This window comes from Canis lupus, chromosome 1 (assembly GCF_011100685.1).
Source record: "Canis lupus familiaris isolate Mischka breed German Shepherd chromosome 1, alternate assembly UU_Cfam_GSD_1.0, whole genome shotgun sequence".
Taxonomy (NCBI): Eukaryota; Metazoa; Chordata; class Mammalia; order Carnivora; family Canidae; genus Canis; species Canis lupus.
The window spans coordinates 109548417-109562648 of record NC_049222.1 but is presented as its reverse complement, the minus strand read 5'-3'; the positions used below and the strand labels follow the sequence as shown (position 1 = coordinate 109562648).

The following is a 14232-nucleotide window of genomic DNA, read 5'->3' as shown; positions in this document are numbered from 1 at the left end:
ATTTGCCATAACTGAACCTGGCTTATATGAGATGGTTCTAGGGACTTAACCACAAAAACGTAGCAGAGAAGAGCAAATAAGGCCATCCCTAAGACTTCCATTCCTCCAGGGCTGGGAAAAGATCTAAGAGAAAGGAGCGGAGGTGGAGACATTGTTAGAGGATAAATTACTAAACCAGCTCAATATGAAATTGTCTACATTCAACTGGATGGAAACAAACTGAGTAAACCATTCATCTCTACTTTGCCAGGTAGGTAACACCTGGGAAAGCCTTCATCTCCACAGATGCCTAACAGTTCCCCCTTGGGATCAGCCTTCCTGGCTAAGGAAAAGCCACAGAAGACTAGCTGTACTTAAAATCCTGGGTTGTCAAGAACCAAAAACTTAACCTTCCAAGCAAACTGAAACCCAATCTGGGAGATAGGACAGTCTGTGAATTAGAAAGCCTTGCTGGGGGAATCCAAACTTTCTTTGGAAGAAAAAATTTGAGGAGAGCAAAAAGTAAAGAGGTTTGAGGACCAGAATATCTATATTTTCATGGTCACAATTCGTTAGTATTTCTACTGGGATATCTTTATTTGCTTTCCGATTAAACCTCTCCCCAGAGAATGTAACAATTTTTAAAGATTTCCAGTGTCTAAGAGGTGCTATTAAATCAGGGATTCTGAGCGACACCCTTTTTCTTTCTTTCCTTTTTTTTTTTGCAACATCCATTAATTTGAATTTTAACTAGTACTGGTACATCAGTTTGGGGGGAAAAAAAAAGGCAGTACTGTGACATTCCAAAAACAAAGACTATCGAAATACAGTTTGACCTAATTACTGGGGCTTCTTGGTTTTCATAGAGGAGAGTCCTTTGAGAACAAAAAACAATATACCCTTGTGTTGCTATGCCTGAGTATTTTTTAAACATTTGGGGAAATACTTCTAAGTTCAATGAATGACTGATAAAATTTTCACTTACAAAAGAAATCCCATTTCCTTCACATTTCATTTTCAAGTCAAGTTAAACAAGCATCCTTCAACAACTTGCTTGCCCTCAAAACTTGGAAGGTTCACCTGTTAACATCCAGTTTCTCACTTGGCTCCTGGAGGAGGAATTTTTCCAAGGAGGGACAACTTCAAATGCAATTTGTTTTCGGCTGACCCTGGCACTGGATGGTGTGTTCAGTTTGTGCTTCAAACACTTTTCTTTTCTTTTTTGCAGGATACTGTACTGTGTGGACACGTCTTCCTCTCACAACTGATTTTACAGACCTAAGATCACCACTTCACATTAGTGGAGCTGTGAGCATATGGAGAGAAAAGAGTAAGACCAGTGGCCCACTAAATTGCAGCTTAAGGTTCCTCAACCCAACGTGAGTGAACTTTTGTTTTTCTCCTAAGAACGAAAAAAAAAAAAAAGGAAACAGGATCTTTCAGAGGGGAAAATGGGGCTGTGTGTTATAAAGTTTTTGCTACCAAAGTACATTAGGGACCAAAAGTGGGGAAGACGGAAAATGGAACTTCAACGTGTTTTGTCTTTTAACGAAGAACTTATGCTTGTAAAACACATCAGAAGTACTTGTTTGGTTCTGCAAGTCATTTCTGTTGCTGTTTTTATCTTGTATGTGTGGGGAGGGGGGTGCAGGGGGCTGGAGGAAGTGTTCTCTCCACCATGACTGGGCGTGTTTGCATCAACTTTTCACGGTCAGGCATGTGCTTTCGAACAAAGGAACAGTGGAGACAGGGAGAGGAGATTGGGGCTTGACACGCTTTACAGATTCGGTGCTTAAACAGTACTTTACAAATGACTTGCTCAATTTAAACGTCCATCACCATAAGAGACATTGGGAGTAAAAGGAACAAATTGGATCTACTTGAACCACAATCTTTTTTTGGGAGGGGGGGGTAGTAGTAGGGGTGGAGGGAGGGGAGAACCTTAACTCGAATGCAAGTATCATAAACCGAATTCAGTTAACCTTGTCTCCTACCAAATGGATCTGAAGTATCCACTTTCTTCAAAGATGAAGGCTGGAGACAAAGCAATGGACTGAAACGGAGATAGGGAAACCAAGGGCTTGAAAACCTACGGGTCTTTTACATAAGTTTTTGTCATGTTACAGTAACGCTTTTTTTTTCCTTTGAGAAAACTGTGTACGACAAATTAAAAAAACTAAAGATAGAAAGGATGTGCAAGTCTAAAAGGGCTCAACTGGGTTAGAATCCTGATTCGAACATATAAATTCACTCAAGCATCACTTTGGTCTTTAAAGGCAGGAGGAAGGCAGGCAGGAAAAGGGACAAAAAGAGGGAGATAATTGAATTACTCAATAAAAGAGGCTACTTACCATCCCAACCCATTGTAAGACATACACTTCTGACATAAGAGAACTCCTTAGAGGTCGAATAAAGCGTGTAAGCACCTTTGAGTAATGCACCTGCCCCCAAGAGGGGGCCCGGAAACCCAACGTGGGCTTAGCGCACAGACCTTTGCTAATCTGTTTATTTCCTTGAACTGGAGGCAGGCTGCGATGGGCTGCGATTCCCAGGACGATACATTTAATTAGAACAAAACAGAAAACCAAAAAAAAAAAAAAAAATTTTTTTTGTAAAAGCTCACCAAACTGCTGCACTTGTGTCTCTGAATGTGGGTGGCATTTCTTTTAAAAGGCAAAGTATGGTCTGTGAAGGAGAAAGGGAAAAGGGGAGGTGGAAGTGGGGAGAAGGGGCCATGGTGCCTGGCAAGGAGGCCCTAGCTAAGACCCCTGATCTAGGAGAGGGTCCTCAAGCGGCTCCCCAGCCCGGGCTGCTGTGGGGCAGCCATCTATCTGTCCAGCGAGATCGCTTCCCCTCCCCACCCCCACTCCTCCTCAGGCTGCCTTTCCTGCCGGCTGAAAACCTTCCATTTCCAAACCCAGTCTCTAGATACCTCTTCCTCTGCCCCACCGGGAAAGGGAGGGTAAACCCTGCACCCAACCCTCTGCTGGAGCAGGGCAAACGAGGGCCCTGAAACGCGCCAGGCTGGCCCTTTTATCACCCTCCAGGGAAGGGAGTGGGGCGAACCCATTTCGCACTTTATAAAGAGGAAGGGATGGGGGGCGCTCCCTTTCACCCCTGCCAAAACACTAAAAAAAAACCCTAATTTTCTCTCCCGGAAGGGATGGCGCCCCATTTTAGCCCCAAAGAGGAGGGAACCCATGAGAAAGAAGAGACCAACTTCCTCTCCCCTCCAAGTCAGGGAAACCAAACCTCACCCCCCCCCCTCCAAAAACGCATCATCTACCTACGAAAATCTAGAGAACCCTTGCCTTTAAGGAAAAATACGGGGAAGGGGCTTCTCCCCAAAAGGAGGCAGGGATTTCCATCAAAGGAGCTAGAGATCCGCACCCCCCCACCACCACCAATTTTGCCCTCTAGGGAATAACTAGGAACCACCTCCCGCCAAAAAAAAATAAAAGTGCGAGTGCCCCCACCCTAAGGACCCCCCCCACTAAAAGGATGAAAAAAGGACTAAACGAAACCCCACTTTCTGCCTAAGAAAACTAGGGTACCTCTCCAAGTAGGGCAGGGCACACCTCCCCCAAGAGAAAGGATACTGCCAGGGACTGGGAGACCCCCAACTCCAAACCCCTAAGAGCGGGGATACTCCTCGAGATCCCCACCACCACCAAAAGGGTCCGGGAGCCCCTCCCCCATCCCCTTCCCCGAAGCCAGGCGACGGGCAGGCGGGCCCATGGCTGCCAGCTCCGGGCGCTGGGGCAGCCAGGACCCCCGTGGGCCTCCGCAGCGCCCCCCCCCAGCGCCCCCTCCCCAGGGCGGGCGGGCGGGCGCGGGGGTCCGGGGGCGCCTCCTCACCTTCCCCTCAGCATGGCGCCCAAAAAAGACAGAGCGAGAGCGAGGGAGAGCGGGCGAGCGCCGCGAGGGGGGGGAAACGCATGAGGCCAGGAGAGAAAGCAAGCGAGAAAGAGCGAGCGAGCGAGAGACACCCACCGACCCCGCCCTTCCTCCTCCTCCTCCTCCTCCTCCGCGGCCCGGCCCAACATGGCGGCCGCCCCCCTTCCTCCTCCTCCTCCTCTTCCTCCCCCCGGGGACGCTGCCCCGGCCGGGCCGGGGGCCTGACCTGTCGTCAGGGAGCGGGAGGCGGTGGTGGAGGAGGTGCGGGGCGGCCGGGCAGGCGTCGGGGGAACACGGAGGAGGCGAAGGCGTTGATGGCGGCGGCGGCGATGGCGGCTGCGGCGACTCTGATGGTGGCGGCGGGGGGGTCCCGGGCGCGGCCTCCATAGTTCCTTTGGGGGGGAGGGGATGTTAATGCACGAAAAAGGACTGCTTGGGCGTGGCGGGAGGGGCACACTTCAGCTCTGAGGGCTCCTGATAGGAATGGGTATATATTTTTTCGGTTTCGGAATCACCTCTGCGCCGACCTCCGCGTAGGCCGCGCGGCCTAGGCCTCGGCGGGCCGCTCGCCGCCTTTCTCCGCAGCCCGCCTCTGGGGTCACTCGCTCACGGGCGCGGGGCCCTCATCGGGGCGAGAGCCCCCACACACACCTCCCCCGCGGGCCCACAGGCGGGGGACCCGGGGGACACGGACACTGGTGGGTGGTTGGGTGTAATTAGCGCGGGCCGCGCGCGATGGAGCAAGCGAGGGGAGAGGGGAGAAGAGGAGAGCGAGCGAGGGGGTTAAAAAAAAGGATTTTAAGGAGAGAGGAAACGGGCTGCGGAGACGGGCCGACTGTCTGTCTGTCTGCCCGCCCTCGGTGCCCCGGCTGCTCGGCCCCCGCCGCAGTCTGAAATTCACACAAAATGGCGGCTCGGCCCAGAGGAGCCGGGAGGCTGAGGCGGGAGGAAGGGCGAGGTGGGAGGGGGAACTGGGAGGAGGAGGCGGAGGCGGCGTCACGTGGAGAGGGGCACCGGCCCGCTCCCGAAGGGCGGCGGAAAGACCCGAAGGGAGAGAGTGAGGCCGAAGCAAGGCGGAAAGAGCCGAAAGCGCCTGAGCGGGAGACGGGGGGGAGCGGAAAGAGCCGAAGGTAGCAGCGTGGGTGTGGCTAAAGGATAGATGGAAAGCCGCGGGAGCCGGAGATAGCCGAAGCGGACCAGGACGGAGTTGGGGGGAGAAAAACAAGGAACTGAGGCGATCCGGAAGGAGCCGAAGGCGGCATCCGAGGTGGACGGCAGGAGGCGGAATTAGCCGAAAGAGGGATTTAGACGGAAAAGGCCGAAGGGCGGGGCTCGAAAGGCGATTTACAGAGTAAAAGGGTGGGAAATTCGGCCGAGAGCAAGCGGGAAGAACCGAAAATTGCCAGCTGGAGGGAAGGCGGGAAGAGCTGAAAGTTTTAGGTGGGAGAATGGGAGGGAAGGAATTCGGGCTACGAAGAGAAAAAAAAATAACCGAAAGCTGGAGGCCGGGTGCCGAGAGTTGTAGGTTTCCGGAGAAGGGGAGGATGGAGCCGAGCCGGCCCGGAGCTGACGTCATTAGAGACCTCGGTCGGTGACGTCACCTAGGGCGGTGCGAGAGAGGCGGGCCTTGGTACTGCCTCCGGGAAGTTTCAGAACTTGGAGCGTGGTACCGGGAAGTTTCGCAATAAGTGCTTCGGGAGGGAGCGATCGACCTGGTTCAAACGGTGTGCAAGCGTAAAGCTGGACTAAGACCCTCACAGCTGTACTAAGAGGAACTACTACTCCCATTTAGCTGAATCCTGGGGTTTAATGTCATCCTTTTTTTGTTGTTTTTAATTTTTATTTATGATAGTCACAGAGAGAGAGAGAGGCGGAGACACAGGCAGGCTCCATGCACGGGAAGCCTGACGTGGGACTCAATCCCGGGTCTCCAGGATCGCGCCCTGGGCCAAAGGCAGGCGCCAAACCGCTGCGCCACCCAGGGATCCCCCTAATACTGGGGTTTAAATAATTGTTTTAAGATCATAGTGTTAGGGCAGCCCTGGTGGTTCAGCGGTTTAGCGCCGCCTTCAGCCCAGGGTGTGGTCTTGGAGACTAGGGGATCGAGTCCCACGTCGGGCTCCTGGCGTGAAGCCTGTTTCTCCCTGTGCCTGTGTCTGTCTGTGCCTCTCTCTCTGTGTCTTGCATGAATAAATAAATAGGATTTTTAAAAAAATCATAGTATTAGCCATAAAGAGAGCCTAAAAAATTTTAATCAGTGGCGAAGCTATCCGTTGTCTCCTGCAAAAATTCGTTCAGTCCTGTTTATACCCAAGGATCTTTGTTCAGTGCTTTTATGAGCTCCTTGTACAGTGCCAAGCTGTGTGATGGGCGAGGGGAACAGTTTCTAGCTTCCTGGAGCTTAAAAACTGATAATGCCCCGGAGTGGTGGGGGAGGGGAGACTGGCAGTTTAAAGGGAGCCTTTATTACCTGGAGGGGAGGGCGCGCCCAGGGCAGGGTTATTTAAGTTGAGATAGGAAGAAGAAGAGAAAGTTCCAGACGGAAGAAATAGCTTATTTCAGACCTGGCCAAGAAAAGGACCATTTAGGTTCCAGGAACAGAAAACAAAACAAAACAACAAAACCCTCATGTGGTGTGAAATAAATTTGCAGGTGAAAGCACCAAATCTCTTCCTAGTATATTAAACCTACCTAAATAAAAAAATATGTCCCAAACCTGGTCTGGGACATAAGCTTTTTCTTAAGTGTAACTTACAACTGGGGATCCCTGGGTGGCTTAAAGGTTTAGCGCCTGCCTTCCGCCCAGGGCGTGATCCCGGAGTCCCAGGATCCAGTCCACATTGGGCTCCCAGATGGAGCCTGCTTCTCCTGCTTGTGTCTCTACCTCTCTCTCTCTGTCTCTCATGAGCAAATAAATAAAATCTTTAAAAAAAAAAAAAAAGTTATTTACAACCTCCTTCAGTGAAATAATTAGCTTCCTGATAAAAAATATTCAAGTTGATTTCTAATGAATTTTGATGGTATGAAATTTGTTCTGGGAAACTAGAGGTCCACCCACTTGACAGCTGACTGCCTGCCTGTCAAGAGTCATACTTTTCAATCTTTTCTTTCTTCTGTATCTTGTCTCTCATCTCATGATAGTTAGCCATTCTCTTCTCCCATGAAATGTCCTTACCAAGAATATTTTCTTTTTAAGATTTTACTTATTTATTCATGAGAGACACAAAGAGAGAAGCAGAGACACAGGCAGAGGGAGAAGCAGGCTCCTCGCAGGGAGCCTGATACGGGACTATATCCCCCAACCCAGGATCACGCCCTGAGCAGAAGGCAGATGCTCAACCACTGAGCCACCCAGGCGTTCCCCAAAAAACGTTTCTAATTCACCCACAAGAGACCTTTTTTTCCCTTGCATGCATGATTGTAATAAGATGTTGGCACATGCTTTTAACTAAACTGTCCAAAAGTTTTAACACGAGACGAGCAGAGCTATAAGAATGAAAAAGAAAGTACAGCAAATCATCTTTCCCCTTCCCTGCCTTGATTTCTGAACCCCATATATTCTAGTTATGGATGAAACAACACTGGTTGAGACCTTAGACCACATTGAAGAAAGGACCCTGTACTTTCAAGCTGTGGTCTCCAGCTGGCACCATCTCTGAAGCTTCCGCAGGCCATTCCAGAATTCTGGAAGAGGGCCAACTGCTTTTAATTAATGAAGAAAATGAGAACATAAGCAAATCCCATGAGGCAAGATTTCTCCATGCCTTTTCAGTGTTCTACCAGAACGCTAAAATTGTCTATTAAGCCCTTCTGACATTCTAGATGTTACTTTAACTTCCTACCTAATTGATTAAAGTCTAGACTCTGAAAAGTTATGGGGGATTCTCAAGTTTCAAATGGTTTTTGTCTGGCAGGAAAGACAACCCTGAATGCTATTAATCAGTTTTGTATCAAACTTTCCAATCCAATTTCTACATTCTTTTTTTCTTAAAGATTTTATTTATTTATTCATGATAGACAGAGAGAGAGAAAGAGAGAGAGAGGCAGAGACACAAGCAGAGGGAGAAGCAGGCTCCATGCCAGGAGCCCAACGTGGGACTCCATCCCAGGACTCCAGGACGGCGCCCTGGGCCAAAGGCAGGCGCTAAACCGCTGAGCCACCCAGGGATCCCCCCACCCCGCCTTTTTTAGATTTTATTTATTTATTCATAAGAAACACAGAAAAAGGCAGAGACATAGAGAAGCCCACAGGGAGCCCAATGCGGGACTCGATCCCCTGACCCAAGCCGAAGGCAGATGCTCAACCACTGAGCCACCTAGGTGTCCCTCTGCATTTCCTTTTTTTTTTTTTTAAGGTTTATTTATTTTTTTTAAAGATTTTTTATTACTTATTCATGAGAGACACAGAGAGAAAGAGATGCATAGACACAGGCAGAGGAAGAAGCAGGCTCCATGAAGGGAGCCCAACGCAGGACTCCATCCCGGGTCTCCAGGATCACACTCCAGGCTGCAGGCGGTGCTAAACCACTGTGCCACCAGGGCTGCCCGTAAGGTTTATTTATTTGAGACAAAGAGCACATATTTATTTGAGACAAAGGGCACATGCATGCACACTGGCACAGGAGTAAGGGGAGGGGCAGAGGGAGAGGGAGTGAGAGAATCTCAAGCTGACTCCCTGGTGAGTGCAGAGCCCAACCCAAGGCAGAGCTCAAGGCTCAATCTCAGGATCTCACATCTCAGGACCCTGAGATAATGATCCGAGCCCAAAGCAAGAGTTGAACGCTCAACCAACTGAGCCACCCAGGTGCCCCTCCTGCATTGGTTTTTACATTGTCTATACTTACTCATTTCTCATCTCCAACTCAAACCAGCTTTATTTTACTGTTGGTTCCCTCCTTAATGATTTAAGTCCGTTCATATATTTTAATACCCTTTGTAACAAACTGGTAATCTAGTAGGTAAACTGTTTTCCTGAGTTCTGTGAGCCACTCTGGCAAATTAATGGAACCAGAGGGAGAGGTTGTGGGAACCTCTGATTTACAGCCAATCAGAAGTGCTTCCAATTTGAGGCTGAAGCTAGGGGTGGGCAGTCTTATGTGAACAAGCTCTTAACCTGTGGGATCTCCTGCTAACTCCAGGTACATAGTATCAGAACAGAATTGAAGTGTGGAACTTTGGTATCCCGCAGCTGCAGAACTGTTTGGTGTAGGAAAACCTCCAAGCATCTGGTGACCACAGTACAAAAGTATAGAGTATTAGAGTAGAGGAGAAACGCATTATGTCCCTTAAAACCATTTTGGAAGGGGCACCTGGCTGGCTCAGTCAGAAAAGCATGACTCTTGATCTCAGTGTCATGAGTTCAGGGCCCCATATAGGGTGTAGGGATTACTTAAAAATACAATCTTGGGCAGCCCGGATGGCTCAGTGGTTTGGTGCTGCCTTCAGCCCAGGGCCTGATCCTGGAGACCCTGGAGTCCCATGTTGGGCTCCCTGCATGGAGCCTGCTTCTCACCATGTTGGGCTCCCTGCATGGGGCCTGCTTCTCCCTCTGCCTGTGTCTCTGCCTCTCTCTCTGTGTGTGTCTCTCATGAATAAATAAATAAAAATCTTAAAGAAAAATACAATCTTAGGGATCCCTGGGTGGCGCAGCGGTTTGGCGCCTGCCTTTGGCCCAGGGCACGATCCTGGAGACCCGGAATCGAATCCCACGTCGGGCTCCTGGTGCATGGAGCCTGCTTCTCCCTCTGCCTGTGTCTCTGCCTCTCTCTCTCTCTGTGTGACTATCATAAATAAATAAAAATTAAAAAAAAAAAGAAAAATACAATCTTAAAAGAAAAAAAAAACACTTGCAAAAATGGCTTGGCAGTATCAACTACAGCTGAAAATAAGCCTGCTCTATGATTTAACAATTCTACACAAAAGTATATATTCAACAAATGTGTACTAAAAGGTATGAACGAGAATGTTCACAGCAGCACTAGTCAAAAAATAGTCCCTAATTGGAAACTCTTTATTTATTTATTTATTTATTTGTTTGTTTATTTTGGAAACTCTTTAAATGCCCATCAATAGTAGAACAGATAAGTAAACTGTAGTATAGTTCCCACTTTTTTTTTTTTTTTTTTTAGTTCCCACTTTTGAGAACTCCTGGATTGCTGAAATAGAAGACCCAAACGACAGTCTTTTACAATACATCTTGGGTAATACATCTAAAGAAACTTCTCTTGCATGGGGTCTAGGAGCCTTAGAGCTTTCTTGGCTGATGAGTGAGAGCAGGTCTCCCATTGTGATACAAGTTGCCTCCAAATTTCCAAGAGATTAACTAAACAATGTAGCTGTGTGTGTGTGTGTGTGTGTGTGTGTGTGTGTGTGTGTTGATGGGGATGGGGCAGAGAAGGTTTGCAAGTTTTAGCAACCTGCCCTTTATTTTAGGAAAGAAAATACCTCCCCCCCAACTCCAAAATTCTTCCTATGGACCTGCAAAATGTCTCTAGGCTTGGCATATCTTTGTATTTTTCTGAGATGGAACCTTCTGTGATGCCCCTAAGTCTTATTAATGCTTCCCTGGTACCTATTTCTACTCTGGGAACATCATTCTGGCAAAGGATTTTATTTGTCTAGTTATAGCGTGTTGTTTGCACTGTGAATGAGGGGAGCTTTATAAAGAAGTTATTATTACACCATGTGGAAGAAACACCATAAGCTAGGAATCCTGGGTGGCTTAGAGGTTGGGTGTGTGTTTTTGGCTCAGAGCATGATCCCAGAGTCTGGGATTGGGTCCTGCATCGGGCTTTTTGCAGGGAGCCTGCTTCTCCTTCCTATGTCTCTGTCTCTGTCTCTCTCTCTCTCATGAATAAATAAATACAAAATTTTTAAAAAGAGACGCCAGAAGCTGCCTCCAGCCTCTGGAAATAACTAGGTAAGAAAGGTGGAGACCACTGATCAAACAGAGACATGGTGGTATATGGGATCTTGCTGACTGCAAACCCAATAGCTATTTCCTCTTTCTTCCTTGCTAATCCTACCCTGGATTTATTGGAAAATCGGAGGAGGTAACCAAGTCCAGGCTAAATCCTTGGTCCACTTGGTTCTCTAGGAAATGATGTCCCCCCCCCCAGAGGACATTTGAGAAATTACTGCAGGGATTTTGTGTTTTGGGGTCATCATCTGGTTCGCCAGTGAACAGTATTGCTCCCTTGAGGGCATTTTGGAAGTTTGCAGGGATTTTTTTTTTTGGACAACATAATACTGGGGGGTTGTTGTTGGCACTAGAGGGCAGCCCGGGCTCAGCAATTTAGCGCCGCCTTCAGCCCAGGGCGTAATCCTGGACACCCAGGATCAAGTCCTGAGTTGGGCTCCCTGAATGGAGTCTGCTTCTCCCTCTGCCTGTGCCTCAGCCTCTCTCTGTATCTCTCATGAATAAATAAATAAAATCTTAAAATAAAAAAATAATTTTTAAATAATGGAAAGAACTGCTTATATTATGTTAAATCGTAATGCTGAACTTTTCCAGTTTGGAAATTGTGTGCATAGCAAAGTCATGGCAGACCGGGAATTCATAAGATGTATACCCCCACTTTTGGAGTAATGAAAAAAATTTTTTTTAAGATTTTATTTATTTATGAGAGACACATGCAGAGGGAGGAGAAGCAGGCTCCATGCAAGGAGCCCAATGTGAGACTTGATCCCAAGACCCTGAGATCATGACATGAGCTGAAGGCAGGTGCTTAACCATCTGAGCCACCCAGGTACTGCCTTTTTTGAAGACTTTATTTCTTGATAGGCTTTAGGAAAGTATAAGGGGAGAATGAGAAAAGGGACCCTTTTAGATGTTTAATGAGTCTAGAAGTGCAGGAGAAAATAATGTATAGAGCAGTTTGCTTGATTTTCAGGGCGTTTTTTTTTGTTTGTTTTTTTGTTTTCTCACAAAGTGATCATTTTACAAAAGTTACTGCATACTCACAGATAATGGATCAGGTCACTCCCTAACCAATTAGAAATGACTACTTGCCATGGATCTTCAGGGTCATTTCAAGGTCAATATATTAACTAATAAATCATTTAATGCTAAGGATCAGTTTTAGCCCTTCAAAATAGTTTGACTTTAAAAAAAAAAACAAACAAACAAAATAGTTTGACTTTGACTCGCCTTATTTTTATTTCCATGATGCATGTACTTTTCACTTTAATAATATAAGACAACTCAGCCAAAGTGTTTATTTCCAAAGGCTTATCCCACAGACACTTGATATAACCGTCTGGTGCATGGTTATTCCAGACTTCCAAATATCTTTCCTTCACAAAGAGGTTATTTGAGCCTGTCATTGGCATTTTTCCCTGGGATCAGGAAGTAGAACAGCATAGTTCAAGAGTTGGGGATTCAGAACACTGAAATGAGGGTTTTAAAAAAAAAATTATTGTGGAAAATTCAAACATATACAAAAATAGAGGAAAAAAGTAAAATGAATCCTCATGTACCTATCACTCAACCTCAAGAATTATAAACTCAGCCAGGGGTGCCTGGGTGGTTCAGTGGGTTAACCATACGACTCTTGATTTTGGCTCAGGTGATGATCTCAGGGTTGTGGTATTGAGCTCTGCATCAGGGATCAAGCCCCCCTCCAGCTCCCAAGCTCAGTGGAGAGTCTGCTCCAGATTCTCTTTTCCTCTGGTCCTATCACCATTCCCCTGTGCGTGCACACCTTCTCTATTTTTTTTTCACACCTTTTCTATTAAAGAAAATATTTAAAAAGTAAAAATAAGCTCAGTAAGTTCCTTACTCCTACTCACTGACCATCCCCCTACCCTGCTAGTTTAGCTTTTTTTTTTAAGTTTATTTATGTATTTTTAAAGATTTTATTTATTTATTCATGAGAGACCGGAAAGAAGAGAGAGGCAGAGACACAGAGGGAGAAGCAGGCTCCCTCCATTCAGGGAGCCTGATGTGGGACTCGATCCCAGGTCCCCATGATCACACCCTGGGCTGAAGGTGGTGCTAAGTTTATTTATTTTTAAGTAATCTCTACACCCAACAAGGGGCTGGAGCTCACAACCCAGAGATCAAGAGTGAAGCCCCTTACTGACTGAGCCAGCCAGGTGCCTACTTCTGTCTTTTTTTTTTTTTTTTTAATTTATGACAGTCACAGAGAGAGAGAGAGGCAGAGACACAGGCAGAGGGAGAAGCAGGCTCCATGCACCAGGAGCCCGACGTTGGATTGGATCCCGGGTCTCCAGGATCGTGCCCTGGGCCAAAGGCAGGCGCCAAACCGCTGCGCCACCCAGGGATCCCTTTTTTTTTTTTTTTTTTTTTTTTAAGATTTTATTTATTTACTCATGAGAAACAGAGAGGCAGAGACACAGGCAGAGGGAGAAACAGGCTTCATGCAGGGAGCCTGATGTGGGTGGAACTCGATCCCGGGACTCCAGGATCAGGCCCTGGGCTGAAGGCAGCACTAAAACGCTGAGCCACCCGGGCTGCCCTCCTGTCTGTTTTTAAGTGTTTTTTTAAGTAAGCCCTATGCCCAACGTGGGGCTTGAATTCAAGGTTCCGAGATCAAGAATCACATATCCCACTGACTGAGCCAGCCAGGCACTCCTAATTGATGTCTTTTAAACAACCCTAAGAATTCTTTGGTTCTAACAGGAAGGGGAGGAAAAGAATTGAAACTGGAATAAAAACACCACACAGATCTGTGTTCCAGGGTTCTCCACCCTGACTGCATTTTAGAATTATCTGGGGAGCATTTTGTAAAAATCCCAGTGTTTCAGCTCCAGCCCAGACCAATTAATCAGTCTCTGAAGGTGGGGCCTGGGCACTATATTTGCTGAAAAGTTCCCCAGATAATCCTAATGTGCAGGTGGGACTGAGAATCACTGCTTTGGTTAACAGTGAGCAGTCACCTGGGTGGAGGTAATTATATAATTCTGAAACCCAGGGGCCTGATCTATTGAATAAATGCTCTCCACCCCTTTTAAGCAACAAAGTCTCGGTTTAGGCAGCTGTTCTGATTAGCTGTTGCTTAAAAACAAACTGCCCCATGGGTGTATATACATATATATATATATACACAATCCCATTGTCTCAACAGGGTCTCAACGAGATATTTGTACACCCATATTTATAGCAACATTATTCACACAGTCTTGAAAGGTTAAAAGCAACCCAAATGTCTACTGAATAGGGACGCCGGGGTGGCTCTGTGGTTAAGCGTCTGCCTTTGGTTCAGGGCATGATCCTGGAGTCCCCGGATCGAGTCCCGCATCAGGCTCCCTGCACGGGGCCTGCTTCTCTCTGCCTGTGTCTCTGCCTCTCTCTCTCTGTGTCTCTCATGAATAAATAAATAAAATCTTAAAAAA

At 47.2% G+C, this 14232-nt stretch overlaps 2 protein-coding genes across 12 annotated transcripts in view; one reads left to right on the top strand and one right to left on the bottom strand.

Moving 5' to 3' along the window:
* Positions 1-5439, bottom strand: part of ZC3H4 (zinc finger CCCH-type containing 4) — a 46664-nt gene extending 41225 nt beyond the window's left edge. Inside the window, exons 1-2 of one of the 7 annotated variants that reach the window (XM_038528468.1) lie at positions 5369-5439; positions 4103-4268 (exon numbers count right to left, since the gene is read on the bottom strand). In XM_038528468.1, the coding sequence (XP_038384396.1) occupies positions 4103-4263 (161 nt within the window). In that variant the 5' untranslated portion in view covers positions 4264-4268; positions 5369-5439. The other 6 variants (XM_038528472.1, XM_038528471.1, XM_038528469.1 and 3 more) reach the window with 6 other exon arrangements.
* SAE1 (SUMO1 activating enzyme subunit 1) overlaps positions 1-14232 on the top strand; it is a 106924-nt gene that overhangs the window by 7407 nt on the left and 85285 nt on the right. For 4 of the 5 annotated variants that reach the window (XM_038528480.1, XM_038528478.1, XM_038528481.1 and 1 more), the window contains one exon: positions 1208-1358. Coding sequence is in view for 1 of the 5 variants with exons in the window: in XM_038528477.1 (XP_038384405.1) it covers positions 1208-1358 (151 nt within the window). In the remaining 4 variants the exon portion in view is untranslated. Of the gene's footprint in view, positions 1-1207; positions 1359-10004; positions 10077-14232 lie in introns of all 5 variants that reach the window. The other variant, XM_038528479.1, reaches the window with a different exon arrangement.